The sequence below is a fragment of the Atractosteus spatula genome, chromosome 18 (assembly GCF_055471065.1).
Source record: "Atractosteus spatula isolate fAtrSpa1 chromosome 18, fAtrSpa1.hap1, whole genome shotgun sequence".
Taxonomy (NCBI): Eukaryota; Metazoa; Chordata; class Actinopteri; order Semionotiformes; family Lepisosteidae; genus Atractosteus; species Atractosteus spatula.
This window is the reverse complement of record NC_142723.1, coordinates 12,099,834-12,116,777: the sequence shown is the minus strand read 5'-3', so window position 1 is coordinate 12,116,777 and position 16,944 is coordinate 12,099,834. Positions and strand designations below refer to the sequence as shown.

Genomic DNA, 16,944 nt, shown 5'->3' with positions numbered 1-16,944 from the left:
TTACCCCTGAGTTTTACTGTTGTCATTTTTGCAAACATTATGTGCATTTTTAAACCATTTAGCCCAGACTACTCAAATTTTGCTAATCTGCAACTGTGTAGCAATGATGACAAATTGTAAAGGCTGTAAAATCATATTTTTTTAATTTTACTAAACCATGCAGATGCATACAAAAATACTGTATTTACTTAGAAGAGCCTTACAATGTGACTTTCCTTGTCATGTTATTACAAAAGTTTCATCTAGAAGTCTGAAATGATAAAATTCACTTTTACCTAGAACTTCTAGCACCGATTACCCAATGCCCCCCAATATGAGTAATTAACATCTTCTCTAGTAAGAGAGAAAACTCTTGAACTTCACTCTTCTTTACCATATTTTCTTTTTACACAAAACTGTCTGACAGAACTGCTGTCAGTTTAGAAGAAGTTGAAGTGAAACTCCTCCTGCGCTGGTGTGAAGACAAACCTCTGGTCTTCCTTGCTCTGTGGCCCTGGCTCCTGGGGTCCCGCCTGTGTCCGGGGCTCTGCTCTCCGCTGAAACACTGCTCTCTTAGGGGGCGCGGAGACTGCAGTGACACGGGCCGACTTCAGAGCTAACAGGAAAGGATAAGATGTGGAGAATGGCAGGGCTCCATAGAAACTGGCTGCAGACATGCAGTTTCTATTGGAAACTGTAAATGCACTGGAATTATTCTAGGGATGGAGTTCAGAACACATAAACCACAGCTGAAAGACACACTCATGTACCACTAATCATTCTAGTTGCTCTTCTATCCAAAATTATGGAAACATTCAGGTTGTTACAGTACTGTTCAAACTGTCTGAAGGTGAGCAGAGTTCACCATCATTTCTGTATTACCAAATATTTTTTTCATCCACAAAAAGACACCTATTACACACACAGACACTGATGAGAAAATAATCATTTACATGCAACAATTGGACAACCATTACTGTAAGAAAGATTTTCACACAAGTTTGTCTTATCTGTTAATCAATGAAGGCTACTTTTTAAATTGACTTTTTCAGAACCATACAGTATATACACAGGGTTTAATTTAAGATTTTTTTTTTATGCAGTTCATCACAGCTGATAAGGCTGCTGATGAAGAGACAGTGGCCAGCAACAATCCTCTTAGTGTTTTCCTACAGATCACTCACCTGTTTGCATGAGCTTCACCTGCTTGGCCTTCTCATCCTCCATCTTCTTTCTGTAGTCCCCCAGCATGGCCCTCATCACCTGTCTCTTCTTGACCAGCGGGGCCTTGTCGCTGCGCAGGGTCTTCAGTGCACGGTTGGCTTCCTCCACTGCCAGCAGTGGAGACCCAGACACAATTAAACATCCACAAAACAGGTTCTATTGTCTCTGCTGAGACTTTCTAGAGTTTCTGGTTAAACCTGGTTGTGGTTTGAGTAAGGAATTGCAATTGTGGGTGGACAACACAAGCAGACCAATTCTAGTCTGCAAAAGCAAAAATAAAAGGGCTCTACTGCCAACACACTGCATTTTGTTCTTTTTCAATGTGGTATTACCATCTAAATGTTCCTTTGCAGTTCGCAAACTCACACAAGAGTTCAAACCATAACAGAAAAACTGTAACCCTCTTGTTTTAATTCTCAAGAGGGACACTGATACTCTAGCTTATGAGCAAGGGAAGTTGTTTACAGTTGTTTCACTTAGAACTAAACCAGCACAACTATTTACTTAAAACTCCACTAGAAACCAGGTGAACTGCAGCTGATATTGTACTCTCAGTAACCATCTGCTTGCAGTCTTCAGTTAAAACTGCACAAGTACTAGCCAAATGATTGGGAGATGCAGATCAGGGTGGGACCAGGGCCCAGTTTCAGAGCTGACAGGCTCAGCACTCGACAGCCCTGACAAGGCAAGTCTGCTATTGTCATACTGATCCTAAAGAGCTGGCATCTGCGAGTTCAAAAAAATGTTCTCAAAAACTGCAGCAGGCAGGCGAGCTCCATGACTCCAGCGTCCTGCTGGCTCACCTTGTTTGGGAGTGGACTTCTGCGTCCTCAAGCCGAGCTCCAGCTGCTCCACACACCAGTCCAGCTCCCTGGCCAGCTGCTGCTCTGGGGACTGGAACACAAACACACCGAGTGTTTCAGAACCACCTCGACCAGCCTCACACCAACCAGATCTAAGAAAATGAGTGGTATCTCGGGAGAAGAACTCGCACCTCCGTAACTGTGCCTTCTGTACCACCAAACTAGGCCATTCTGTATATTAAGGCCTTACGCAACTCGTACAGCCCGATAAACAACAGCTTGGCTCCTTGATGGGATTGGAAACTCACACCTTTGCCTTTGATAATTGTGATCAACACAAAATATTTTAACAGATTAACTGGGACTCTAATTATCTGTGGATTTCCAAACTACAACTGGGTTAGATGACTAACTTTTGTTAGGGCTGAACAAATGAGATGTTTCGTGATCAGCAAAAACTCAGCAAACAGTGTTTCCCTCAGATTCAAGTTATGTTACACATTTCAGAGCAAACATCAAAAAATGGGAGTAACTGCAGACCTAAACTGACACACACAATTATATTTCAAGGTCATATTGTACCATTGGAAAAGCTGGGGTTGCTATCTCTGAATCATGGGTGAACTACTTTGCTGGAGTGAGGTTCACCAAAAGTATTTTTGTGCCATGTGTCTGTTCCTAAAAAAAATGAAAAAGTGTTAACTTGAAACACAAAGCATATTTTCAACGCCCTTCACCCCAGCCTGCTGCAGAAGGGCACTCCGACTCACCAGAGCCGCCGGCTCCCCTGTGTTTCTGGGTTCTGCCTCCTGCGATGCAGACGGCTGTGTCTGCTGGCTCTTGCTCTTCTCTGCATGCGGTTTCTTCCTGCTGGCCTTCTTCTTTTTCTTGGATTGGGAAGGTGGGGCTTCAGGGTCCTGGTCTTTCTGCTGCGCATTCCCAGAGTTCCCCTCTCCGGGGTCCGGCCCCTGCTCCGCTGTGCTCTGTTCCGTCTCCGCCGGCTCGCCGGCAGGGATCGGGAAATTGAAGGCAAACCCAGAGCTCTGCCCTTGCAGGAGGTGGGGGTCCAGCGATGCCACGTCCGCGCCAGGGGCCTGGGGGGGCGTTTCGGCTGCCACCTCTGCTGGCACACCCTCTGGGAAGAAGTTGAAGGTGAAGGAGGTGTCACTGGGAGTGAAGTTGCTGCCCTCTCTGCTTCTTTGGTATAGAGCCCCCACTACCGGCACAGCGACCCCCTGGGGCACAACTCCTGCACAACACACATACAGAAACGCATCACACTCCCTCTTCCCTTAAACGCACACCAGCCACACCGCAACACACACAGCCGTAGTGTAGTAAACGCTGTAGTTTGTCATTTTCTCTGTTTAACAGATGTGTTTCTGGTCATGTCCAGCTTTCAAAGCTGCTTAACTTCACAGTACAATTTAGAAATCTGGAAACAACACTAACCACAATATTGCATCCTATTGCTTATTAATCCAAAGGAAGCGTATAAAGTTAAGACTGAAACCGTAACCATGAAACAATGAAATTCAGTACCTGTATAAATGACAATGGGGACCACATTTCCAAGAACAGCAACACTGAACACGGTTGTTAAGGCACTGATCTTATTACAACAGGAGGTCTGGGGTACCTGAGCCATCCTGTGTCTTGTACTCCTCAGTCATTCTCTGGCGATAATCCCCAAACACGCTCTGCATCACCTGCCTCTTCTGCACAAAGGAGGCGCCCCGTGACTGCAGCACACTGAGCACTCTCCTCTTGTCCTGCGCTGCAGTCAGGCAGAGACAGGACTGGGGTGAGGCCTTCACTGACAGAACTGCTTTCAAACATGCACAACCCACACGGATCATCTCTTTCCAAGACCAAGGCTCCACACGTCATCCCTCGTTGCCAGCAAGTGATTTCTAGATTACTGCTTCACTGTCAGAAACTTGCTTCACTTTTTCTTAATGCTCTCCGTGTATTTTCCATGTCAGTACTGCGAACAGTAAGTAAGGGCAATGTTCCTGGATAGTCCTTTTCTTCACTGATGTTTAATTTATAAAGAGGGTTAACATGTAATCTGTGCATGTAGGAGACTAAACATGTATCATCCCAAGCTCTTTAATTGATTTTTTAATGTAATAAACAAGTATTTCACTCTTTACACAATTTCTGACAAAACATTTAAAATCCCACCACAAGCAGATCATAATGGCCATCAGGAGAAAACACTTTGATACACATCTATTTTATGTCAACGGCACTAACTGAGCAGTGTTCCCTTGTGAACAGCTTCTTCATCTGCCACTGCAACAAAACCGGATGACTGAGGTAAGAATATATTGCCTGGACCAAGTGCTTCAACACCGTACTGCGAAATGTTTCTTAGCTTGGACGCTGTGTGGGAAACCAGGGTGCCAGTGCTGTGGTGTAGCTCACCTTGCTCAGGGCTGGGGCCTGTCAGTAAGCCCGTCTCCAGCTTCTGGATACACCAGTCAAGTTCATCCTGGAAGGTGCCCCAGGGAGCCTGAACAGGAATCAACACCATGAGCAGGTTTCTCTCCCGGCTTACTGACGCTGCTCAACCCCCCCCGGCCTGTCCCCAACACACTCTGGTCACGTTCCATTTCAAATAAACCCAAACGAAACTAGCCATCCTAGTTCAGGTGCGTAGCTGCCCCAGCAGGCGTAGGCTATGGAGGAACAAGTAATAGGTTTATTTCATGCTGAAAAGAGAAGAAAGAAAACACAACGTTTCGGAGCCTTCTTCAGGTGTCAGGGTGATAACGTTGTGTTTTCTTTCTTCCCTTTTCAGCCTGGAATAAACCTATTACTTGTTCCTTTGAAAACTAGTTACCTGTCCTTTTTACAGCAGACATTTGTTCTGAATTCTACAGCTCTTATCAGGAGTCCGTTGGGGTGTCCTGCGTCTTTCAAACCTTCTCTATTTGTCCTCAGAGAAGTACTCAAGAAGAGAAGCCAAGGGTTTTCCGTTTCTGAAAACCTTTCAGATCGCTGCTGGTACATCACCATATGGAAACCTTTGAGAAAGCTTCCCTGCATGTTGTTTCAAAATGACCCTTTAGGCCCCTATTTCAAACAGCTCAGAGCGGATTACACTAAAATAGTACCATATATATGCCCACAACCACATCTCACACGACAAAGAAAGACAAAAAGTAGACAAAAAGATCCAGCCTACATTTAACAATATATACAGAAGATAACAATTACGAAACAAAACTTTAACATTACCTCTTCCATCACGGAATCCTACACAATCCGGAATCGCATTCCTTGCTTTCCTGAACATAGGAGGGAGGGAGTTTAAACGGCGGAATGTTATTAACAAGTGTTAAGGGTATTCGGGAGTTCAGATCGAAATAAATATTGCATTACTTTAAGAATATCGGTTATCACACTGATTATTAAGACGTTCAATTTGCATACACAAATCCTGCCCACATTAGAGGAAAATTAACACGTCTGAGATTAAGATTTAGACATCTTTTCAGATCAGTACAAACATTTAAACCAATGCCAAATATGACCACGCAGCAAAATAAGAGTTACCAACCTTCTGTATTCACTTTTCGGAATAGTACTCAACAACAAACTGCTTTGTTTAATATCATTTCTGTCACTAGTAAGGGTATACCACTACTGCAGTCCAACAGCACAATACAAATGACTCAATCACGTGTCTGAAACAGCGGTACGCCCTCTTTTAATTTCCTCCGGGTAAAGTCAATAGCGCAGGTCAGGTCCGCTGACATTTAGTTCCGCAAGACCGCAATTCAAACTCTTTTCTTTTCACTCCAATTAAACGAAAAATGCGGATCAAATTGTACTGGACTATTAACGGCTTCGTGTTGCCTTATATACACACACACAGTGTGTTGTCACAAATCCACTTTATAAACCACTTTGCTTTCAATTTTAAGGTATACAGAAGTATTATTTATCGCCTTTTCAAAAGTACATGCTTCAAATACCATAACTAATTAACCTCCGCTCAGTGGGTTTGTGTCCCTTTTTGTTATATACTCACAAATCTGGAATCTTTCTTCGGATGTGAACCCGAAGAAGGCTCCACAGCCGAAACGATGTGTTTCTTTTCTTCTCTTTGCAGCAGGGAATAAACCTTTATGCGTTCCTTTGCAGCCTACGCCTGCTGGCGCAGTTACAGTATCTACTTAATAAGGAATCTTTGCCTCGCCTTTCTGTAGCTGACAGCGGCATTGCTGTGTTCAAGAGATCTCATGGTTACTAACATCACCTGAATTTGCAACACGTTGCTTAACAGCTATGATAATCTGAAAGGATGGTCTTTTTCTTTTCATTTTGTCTTTTAATTACCGATTTAACCCTTTTTTCTTTATATATGTTAGACTCAAAACCTTCTTCAGAAAAGCCTTTATTTAACTGGTTCCATTCTTCACCCCTCTGCTCTTCTTAATACCACCTTCCACGGTCTCCTCTATTGTTATTGTTGTATTGTTGTAATTATAATTGTCTCCTATCTTGTGAAATCTTCTTATTTATTGTTGTAGTCTTCTTATTTATTGTTATTGTCATCCTGTAAAGCGCTTTGAGAAGCCACCTTTAAAGGCGCTATATAAAATAAAGTTTATTATTATTATTATTATTATATATAATATTTCTGTTGGCAGGAAGTTTGGCTATCACCGTTCCTTCAAATATTGCTGCAAGAGCCATCAGACCTTAGATTAGTTCAAGTGGGTGGCTGCGTCAGCATGCGTAGGCTGCAAAGGAACAAGTAATAGGTTTATTCCATGCTGAAAAGAGAAGAAAGAAAACACAACGTTTCGGCCGAAGAAGGCTCCAAGGATGAAGGAATAAACTTATTATTTGTTCTTTAAATATATTAGGCAAGCAGAGAGGATTACTGGGGCTGTGGGTTACTCAGAAGTAATCGGGGAACGCAGAATTACGACAGCCCCTGTTTTACAGGGCTTGGACATGGGCTTCAGCTGCATGCACCCTCTGCTCAGATCGAGAGAGATGTTAGCTGCATCCCCCAGTATCCAGTGTGCCATCAATCCCCTGCAACTGGTCAACAGAAGGCGTTACGAAGCTCAAGGTAAATTCACACAAAAACCTATTGCCCCATCAAATCAAGAGAGAGAATTCAAAACAGGATCTTAGGGAAGACGCACCCAGCGATTGTAACAATGTCAAGTGGTGTTGAGCTGGCTAGACACATCTACTGTATAACGTAATGCAGCTCTTTCCAATTTAACGACGGAGATAGTGTAGCTGACACTTCTCCTGAATGACCGCTAGAGGGCCTCGTTGAACGCTAGCGACTGTATTTGTGTTCCGGATACTTCTCAGCAGTTCAACGTTTTAAGATGAGCTATACGCCATGGTTTCCAAAATGAATGACTGCATATTGAGTAGGGAGATAGTGCATAGAGGAGGTGTCTGCCGGTTTGGTGACTACAACCTGGACAGGGAAACTGGGAAAACAGGCAGACCTGGCTGCCCAGAGAGGAAAGGCTGTGGTCCCACTGCCAGCAGAGAGAAGTACAAAGCTGCTCTTCCTGCTAACCAGCAATAAATACTCAGAGAGTAGATAAAACATTCTTCCCTAACATAATGAATCGAATCCCAGAGTTCCCAGACCTGCCAGAACCAGAACACTGTCCAATCATACTGTGGGAGGAAACTCTATAGATTTGGCATTCCAATACACAAACTGCAAAACAAAGAATGAGTCTCAAATAATATTGTTTTTGTTATAAATGTCTTGCTAATTATTATTGCATTTGCCAATACTGTGATTCATGGTTATGGTTATGCTAATACGGTTTTTGAATTTGAATTTGGACCCACACAGCACAGTCCAGGCACACTCCTCAGCTGGATTAAAGGGGAACTGCAGTCCCAAATTCTCAGACCGGTAACAAAATAAATTCATTGACATTATAGAAAAAAATGACGAATGTCAAATTAAGCACAAAATTGTTAGCTGTGTGAAAGTACTGTAAGTTGCCATTTTGCTGCAAACTCACATTTGAATTCCCACAAAAGTGATGTGAAGCAGCCCTTCCTGCTCACTAGTCACTGTAATGACTAATGTACTGGGAAGTACAAGCGTATACAGGTTCTGCAGCAGACATCTCACTGCAAAAATGTTCCACCGTGATCTGCATGCAGAGTTACAAGTAGTAATTGTCAGCAAAACCATCTAAAAATTGACAGCAATATTTCTTTTGCATTAAAAGAGATGTATTCACAAACCTGCTTATTTACAGTGTCATATGGCCGCAACACATCACCGGAAGTTTTGTTGTCTCAATCATAATCGCAGAACATGGTGCTGAGCATATCTGGAAATGTTGTCTATTTCGCAATGTAAATTACATGTTACTGTGTACATTTTACTTTTATAGTGGTTTGAAACGCACTCATCGATGCTGATTCTTTCTAACCCCAAAATATAAAAAAGTGTTTTAATTCCCCTTTAAATCTCTCTCCCACTTCACCAGTGTTGGACGACGATAACAGATGTGTGTATCGGCTCTTATAACATTTATTAACATTGTGGATTTTGTTTTCTTTTCGGCGTGCGTCTCAAAGCGGCCTCTTCGCTAACACCGTAAATGGTCATTCCCAACAAAGCAACCCGAGCCAGACAGGGCTCCTACTGCTGCCTGCTGCTTAAGCAAACAAGTGGCTCAACAGTCCAGTGCTGTGGACACTGCTGGAGCGGTCCCCTCACTGTTTCCCCGCTCAAAGGTTGACTGGCTACCATGGCAACTAAAGCCCTCAAAACAAAAGAAGGTTAATGACAGGCCTGCAGTCCAGTCAGGCCTCCGGATACAATAAGAGCTCCTTTGTGCACACAGCAGCCTCTAAATCAGGCGTCTCAAATTCATTTCCTGGAGGCGCAGAGTATCTTATTGCTTCGTGTACCAGCTGAGCTCTTGGTTCTTTAACAAACTCAATCGATTCGCCTGATCAATTCTTCTCTTTAGGCCTCAACATGTCTGGCACATGCCGTCTCTTAGATTAAGTAGATCTTTTTGAAACCACCACAAAGTATTCTTTCATAAAAAACAGATAAATATAAAAAAATAATATAAAATCATTGCCAGCAGCTACTGTATATCACCCTGTGACCCACTGAAGCCCAGCCCGTGTGAGCTTGGCCAATACCTGGATGGGAGACCCCCTGGGTTGCTGCTGCAAGTGGTGTTAGTTGGACCAGTAGGGGGCGCTCAGCCTCTGTGTGGGTACTAATGCCTGAGTATAGTGATGGGGACACTATACTTAAAAAAAGGCACCGTCCTTTAGTGAGATGTAAAGCCAAGGTCCTGACTCAAATTTCCCATTGGCCCTTACCAATCATGGCCTCCTAATAATCCCCATCTATGAATTGGCTTCATAACTCTGTTCTCCTCCCCACTCATAGTTGACATGGATTGAGCGTTCTGGTGCACTATGGCTGCTGTTGCATCATCCAGGTGGGGCTGCACACTGGTGGTGGTGGAGGGGAGTCCCCATTACCTGTACAGCGCTTTGAGTGAAGTGTCCAGAAAAGCGCAATATACCTGTAAGGAAGTATTATTATTAGTGACCAGCACTACCAAGTCAGCTCAAACTCTGCACAAGCTGGTGCTGGTGCTGAGGTTTGAGCAGCAAAGCTGAGCTGATCAACACCAGACGGTTTCAAAACCAGGAGGGTGAAAATTTAAAGAGGGTGAAAATTTGGGATTCTAAAAGTAAATATAAATAACCTGTAATACAGACATTTCACAGTCATTTCGTTCATTATTTAACATGTGAATATGCTATTAAAACCTGTTCCAAACATACATCATAAGACTATAATAAGGAGTACATTACACTATTCAGACATCTGAAGTGAAATATCTGCTCTATAAGACACAAGGGTCCAGGTCAAATAGTATGGAATAATTAAACATTTTGATTTTTTTTTCTTAAACAGCTTTCTAAAATGTTGCTCAACTCACAGTTTGGACTTTATGCTTTTCAGGAAGGTTGCAAATCACAGCACACAGTACTGGAACACATTAGACAGACCTGGTCCTGAACCGACTGCATATAAACAGTCTGAATGGGGCAGCATGCTTCCACTATGGTTTACTGTACAGGTGTGCACAAGTACAGTGATGCCAGCTCCTGCTTCTGCACAGTATATATCCACAAACCATGTCAAGTCTGAGGAGGAAAACCTCCCAGTTCTTTGTGTTCGGTTTAAAAAAAACACAAGTTGTTTATTCAACAAAGCCCAAGTGGAAAGGATTTCGCATCCTAATCCAACCGCACTTGTTGAAACCTTTACAGGATTAGCCACTTGTGTGGTTTTGGTTTCATCCGCTTCTCTTGCCTTTGGTAAAATTCCCTGCTCTCTCAACCTTACGGTGCAATATCGACGCGGTTTATCAGTGCTGCTCCACCACTCTTCCTGCGCTTTCCAGTAGCTCACGATGAACTGAAACCTCCTCTCAAACAAGGCCGACATTGTGTTTGTTGCAACGCTTGTCACTGATGGATCTGGAGCAAAGAGATGCGCAGACACACACACACATTACACATTGCGTTTCGTCCAGCTGGCTCCTTGATGGGATTCGAACTCTGGGAAGTATCTGAGAGACAGTCTCGAAGCTCACTGAGTTCACTGTACCAAAAGACCAGTCCTGCTACCAGGGGATAATTCAAGGCTACAGAAGTTACCAGGGGTTTAATGTTAACAATAATAATAATAATAATAATAATAATAATTAATAATAATAATTGCTTACACTTATATAGCGCTTTCCTGGACACTCCACTCAAAGCACTTTACAGGTAATGGGGATCCCCTCCACCACCACCAATGGCCAACCAACATAACCAACATTGTTAAGGCAATGTTGCCTTAACAGATTGAAATGAAAGGTGGGGGAAGTTTACAATGCTAAAAAAAAAAGAAAAATCATCATATTAGTACATATTCTTTCTTCTCTGTAAACTAAAATAAAAACGATTGTATCCAGTAAATAAGAGAAATATTTCAGTGTGTGCTGATGACTATACATAGACTATACCAGCACTCTTTAGCAATGACAAAGCACTTACTTACCTTTCTGTTCTTGATACATTATTGAAGTCCAATTGAACAGTCTTAACCTTAAATTGCCCAGTTCTACCTGGAGACTGGGTACACAATTATCAGATTTGAGTCACTGTCTGTCTGGTACAAAGTGGTTACAGCTGTGTTAATCATAAGCCTGACATGACCGATAAATGCCCAGATCCCGAGAATACAAAGGTTTGGAATTGAAAGGTCTTCAGGTCATCTTGCTCCTTGGGTATAGATACTAAAATCACACACATCTCTTTTCTTAAAGGATTCCAAGTTCACTTTCAATGTCTTGGCTGTGCAGTTTGGTCCAGAAATACTATGTGACCCATTGTCTACAGACGTACCCCCCTATTTTTAGTCCAAATGCATCTCCTCTACATTTTCCCAAGTGTGAACCCTGAGGTGAATTTAACAATATCTGAGGATTCTGAATGCTTGATGGCACAAGATTCAGCTCCTTTAATCTGCCTGGATAGGATATTCCTCCTGAGGGATGACACTACCAAGACACTGAATGAGTGACAAGCTAATTACTGTTCTAATTTGCGGCTGTGTGTGGGCGTATCTTGTGTCTGTGAAGGGGGGGTCCTCACAGCCTGGCTCATAGCTGTCAGGTCCCTGCTCTGGAGCTGGTGAGAGGAAGCAGGGGCCCCCTCCCTGCAGCACCCTGAGATCTGTCACTGGGCTGCACAGCTGCACAAACCCCCTTGTTTGTTTGCTCAGACTGGGGAGGGATGGGGCTGCAGCCTTGACTGAACACAAAAAAACCAACACAAACAATGTTGACATCACCCTTTAATAGCTGTTGATATTAGCCCGAGGCCTGTCTGACGAATCTCTAGGTGGTCCTTGAAGGGAAACGAACAGAAAACTCCCCAGATCTTCTTCCCCTGCCCTCCCAGAGGATGTTCACTGCTTCAGAAAGACAAGGCTGCTGTGCACTTACAGTACCAGCCAAACTGCTTTCAGAGCTGCAACCCCAGCAGACTCATTTCAGATTAATACATTTATAGAAATACAAACCCGTATGTATTTAATACAGACTCATTTCAGATTAATACATTTATACAAATACAAATCCGTATGTATTTAATACAGACTCATTTCAGATTAAAGGCAAAGTTCGCCACTTTAACACATTTCCCACGCAAGGTAAATTAAAACTGTTACAAAGCAAAAGCAGACAAGAAATAAAAATATCTTCAACTATTTGCTTGTTTAAAGTCTCAGCCCAGCCATTATTTTTCTTTGAGCACAAAACATAGCAGGCTACAACACCATAAAGCAACATATGCTCATATTCCTAGGAGACGTTTTGAGTTTGTATAGTACATTTTATTTATGTGAACCACAAGCTTGTACTCACCCAAGAAAGAAATAGATAAAACTATTAAAAATGGTTTGAAAACTTGTACAGTATCTCTCTGTGTCTTGTGTACAGTACATACAAGATGGAATATGTAACATTCTTAATTGTATTCCTGCTGAGCAAGAAACTCCCCCTGTACCCAAACGTTTTGCCCTAACCTCAATCACCCGCATTCAGCCATTCCTGGGGCAAGTTTAGTATGTGGTTGTGGCAGAAAAAAAGCTCGATTTTTAAAGAGATCCAAGAATAAAATCTTATTTAGTGCCCAAAGGCTTGCGTGTGTGTATCTCGTTTCACAAAACCCGAGCCTTAAGCCTTTAAGGGAAAAATGTAAATAAAACAGTCGCAGGCTCGTGGACGCTGAGCGGACACATCTGCCTCTGCAGGTGCTGAAAAGCTTATGACACGACACACATGGCTCCAGCCTTGTTATGTGCAAGTCAGCCAACGGAACTGGCTCTGAAGCATTAACACAGACACAATGCAAACAGGGCATTTTAAAAATAAAGCTGCTTGAATGAGGCTAAAAAAGGCACAGCTCCTTCAGAAACACTACACACCCCAATAAAACAACATGCAGAATCCTTGCCAACAACTTGAGCAAGTGACTTTACAGGCTATGAGGATTCGTATCACTTCTTAACGAGACGTGTCAGTGGAAAGCTCAGAGCAGGACTGCAGGTAGACGGCAGGCAGGTGAAGGTGATGGGAGCCGCTGTGAAGGACTCAAGAGCTGACAGGGACTTTCTGCAGATGCAGCTCAGCTACAGTGCCCTCAGCAATTGTGCAATAGGTTTTTTATTAGATCAACCCATGTACTGGTGTATTGCTCTGCTAAACAGATTTTTACTTCAAATAAAAAACATTTCCTTTGAGCAAATTAGCTCCTGAAATAAAATTCTAATAAACAGAACTGGCCAACTGTGCTACGATTTGCTGTGGCGGTTCTTACAAACAGTATACAGTATCACAGTTTTCCTTTGTGTCTAAAACAAGGAACTACTTGCTCATAGTTGACGTTAAAATACTACCAGTAAAACACAACACACATGGCACTGGGATTTGACAAATTTGTGTGAACATCTGAGGAGAATTCCATCTAAATTATAGAAAGAACAGACAACTAACATCATTCAAACATTCTCTTAATCCTAAAACAACATCTGTTAGAGTCTAAAAGGTACTAGATATCCTTAAGAGACTTTAAGGCACTACACTTTTGGTGTTAAAACACAACTATAGTTCAGCATGTTCAAACAGAAGACTGAGTTAATATATGGAACCTCAGCCCCATTCAGCAGTTTCAATCAGCCAGTGCCTGATCCCTGTATCTACTGTACAATACACTAACGTGACCTGCTTTAATAGGAAGCGCAAGACGTGTGTGTTTCACAAGCAATGAGCAACTGTGCTGATCTGCATTAATGGCCTGGAGGATAAGTCTAACAGTGGTATGGGAGGCAGACGTCCAGGCTGTAAAAAGACAGAAACAAGCAAAAACTTGGACATAACCCACTCGAGGCGCAAGGTCATCTGTTTTGTAGCACTGCAGAAGAGCAGAGCTTTCAAGAGAAAGCTCTGCTCTTCTGCAGTGCTACAAAACTGGGTGCCGCACTCACTGGACTGCAATAAGAAACCATTTGGATTTCTCAGGTTTAAATACACCATCATCATTGAGCCTTATGAGAAGCTCCCAAGATAATCATGAAAGAATTTGATGATCTGAAAAAGAACTTGGTGACAATCATTTTTTTTTATTTTTTCCAAGAGATCTTACAGTTCACGTCTTCACAATGTCAGGTTAAAAACTTTTATTCTATTCCTGTGTTTTCCCACAATATGGATATGTTGTTTTAGAATAATTCAAAACTCTTACAAAGGATTTGTCCCTGACCTGAGTCTCCAGCTTCTGAGTCTGACTCAAACTGTATTTGAATGTTGATCATTTGTTCCAAAACAAAATTCACAGGGTGCAAATGCACACAAGAATGTATAATCTTCAAATCTTCCTTGATAGCGCATATTTTATTAATATTGGAAGTACGGTGAAAATGTGTTCAGAACACCTTTAAAAGTAAAAGTACCCTACAGAAGGTGACTGTTTGTATCCAAAACACAAAACAGAAGACACAATGAGAGGTTTCAAATTCCAGTTGTTTTTTTTTCCATTTTCTATATAATAAATGTATCGTTTTTCAAAGCTTGCTTTAAACTTGGTAACAAAACCCCCCTTTGAAACAAAAAGGACATGCAAAGACTCCTGTTTTCAAAATATGCTGAACATTGTTCAGGCCTGCCAATCTTAATGAAAAACTCCTTTACTTAGGGGATTGTTCTTACACTTGATTCTTAAAACACGAAGAAGCCTCTAGCTTAGGGAACAGATGTCGAGTTTGGTTGCATTTGCATCTTTTGACAATGGAGACCAGACAGAAAGCGCAGTCTCTTCTGTCATTTGGCAAGGCATTAAACACTTTTTAATTCAAACCAGGGAAAGTAAAGTAAGGTTGAGGGAGCCTGATCTTTGGCTGTTGAAGTCATTACTAATGTTTCACATCTATAATCCGGACGGAGGAGCCGGATGGGTCTTGATGGTGCCAAACTGGCTCTTTTCATGACTCTGTCAGGCAGCTGCCCCTGCAGGGCAGGAACATTTCTTCACAAACACATGGAGGCATATACCGTAAACCCCCATCCTACTACCATATCTGCTTTGAGCAGGAGAGAGAAATTGAACACAGCGATGTCTCATGCACAAATCGTCCTTATATGCAACAATATGGGTGTATGATGATTTCCCCATGTGCAGGCTAATCGAGATGCAAAAAATGAGCAAAAAGCACTTCTCATAAACAGTCCTCTGTTGTTACTCTGTAGTGGACTGATCTGCCCACGATTCTGTTTAAAAATGTCCGACTATGACTCTGACTTACCATAAGAGAGTTGAAATTTAAAAACGCTGTAATAAAAATGCCCCCCACCTCCCCATCCCCTTCCTCTGAGTCCAGAAGCCCGGGACTCTGGCTCAGGACAGCAGCTGGATGACCTCCCTGGCCCTCCGCGCCCGCTCCTTGGCCCCGCTCTCTGTCCCGTCCTGCTCGTTGACCAGCGCCTCGGCCCGCGTCACCGTGGTGTCCCGCGCACTGCCGCGCAGCCCCTCCAGGTACTGCAGGAGGACGGCGAAGCTCTCTTCCGGGACCTCCAGACAGACATCACACCGGCACAGTCAGACACCCGGGATTCACGCCCCCACGCCCATCTACATCGCCACAGCCCACAGGCGCCTGGACTATACACCCACCTCGCCCTCACTTGCCACTTCGCAATCTCAACTCACCTTTGGTTTTACTGAAGCCTTTTATGGAGGTTTCAAATGAGAAGTGAGCATCTGGTCACCCCTAATTTGACAGCTGTAACCTACTGATCCAAAGATCTCATCCAGCCATTACTTGAAGCACCCCACTTCAACAATTGACTTCAAGAATACAGCTGGGTAGCTTGCTTCAGACCCCCACAACTCTTTGTGTAAAGAAGGGTCTCTTGCATATCTTCTCAGTTTCCACCTGTGTTCCTTTTCTCACAAGAGCTCTTGAAGTAGTGCATTGGGTTGACTTTAAAACCTTTACTGTGTTCAACTACGTGTTCTAAATTCCCTTATTGTTTTCTCTGTAAATGACCAAAAGAGATTGAATTTCATCAAGATATCATTAAGTACTAGTTTTTTAATTTGCAATTGGTTGTGGGCCATACTTTTAATTGTATCTGAGTCAGTCTATACTGATAAGGTTTGTTTTTCATAAGCAGAGCAGGCCTTTATCATAAATTGTCTTATTGCCAGTATTATAAGGAGCAAAGAGCAGAGATGTGATTTGAGGAACAGTTATAGCAAAGCTTTAGGCAGATAAACACACACAGGCACAGCTGTGGCTGATAGTCTGCACTATGTAATCAGCTGTACTGAATCATAGATTCTGTGTAGGTAATTTGGCACCATCTGTCATTTGTGAGGAACATAACCAATAATGCCAGAACAAGCGATAAAAATATTCAAATTCCCTCAAGGGCTTTGACAAAGTCAACAAAGTGAACTACAGTATGAAGAGTGAAATACGAACCACAAGACACATGTGGAAACTACTTAAGTGCTTGAGCATTTTTAAACAAAATTAAGAATTAAGACATTTTCTAATGCATTATTCATTTGCACTTTGCAAATATCTAAACTCTGACATTTTAAGTGCATTAACAATCTGGACAGGATTGTCCCTGTCTCATCCCTGTCTCTCTCTGGACAGCACTGATGTGACTGACTCTCCGAGCTTAGGAGCAGAAGCTGAGCTCACATGCTTCCCAGGAACAGACACTCATGGATCAGGAATGGCTTCTGCACAACAGCTGGCAAAGCCAGGAATATTTTACAGCCTGTGATCTTTAAATCTCTTATCTCTACTAGCAGAAGA

The 16,944-nt window shown here is 42.7% G+C and overlaps 2 protein-coding genes across 4 annotated transcripts in view; both read right to left on the bottom strand.

Moving 5' to 3' along the window:
- Nucleotides 1-129: 129 nt before the first annotated feature.
- Nucleotides 130-5,720, bottom strand: c18h8orf33 (chromosome 18 C8orf33 homolog). 3 transcript variants are annotated; one of them, XM_088936580.1, is made up of 8 exons: nt 5,575-5,720; nt 5,253-5,302; nt 4,437-4,524; nt 3,646-3,783; nt 2,777-3,255; nt 2,007-2,097; nt 1,164-1,310; nt 130-595 (listed from the first exon to the last, which is right to left on the bottom strand). In XM_088936580.1, the coding sequence occupies exons 2-8, from the start codon at nt 5,259-5,261 to the stop codon at nt 420-422; spliced, it is 1,128 nt and encodes a 375-aa protein (XP_088792706.1). In that variant the 5' UTR covers nt 5,262-5,302; nt 5,575-5,720; the 3' UTR covers nt 130-419. The 3 variants fall into 3 exon arrangements, with proteins under 3 accessions (XP_088792706.1, XP_088792707.1, XP_088792708.1); XM_088936581.1 differs by having other exon boundaries at nt 2,777-3,141; XM_088936582.1 differs by lacking the exon at nt 3,646-3,783 and having other exon boundaries at nt 5,575-5,712.
- Nucleotides 5,721-14,218: 8,498 nt separating this feature from the next.
- The window catches only part of chlsn (cholesin), a 132,087-nt gene continuing 129,361 nt past the window's right edge, over nt 14,219-16,944 (bottom strand). The window contains exon 6 of the mRNA XM_088937019.1: nt 14,219-15,683. Coding sequence (XP_088793145.1) covers nt 15,510-15,683 — 174 coding nt within the window. The 3' untranslated portion in view covers nt 14,219-15,509. The remainder of the gene's footprint in view (nt 15,684-16,944) is intronic.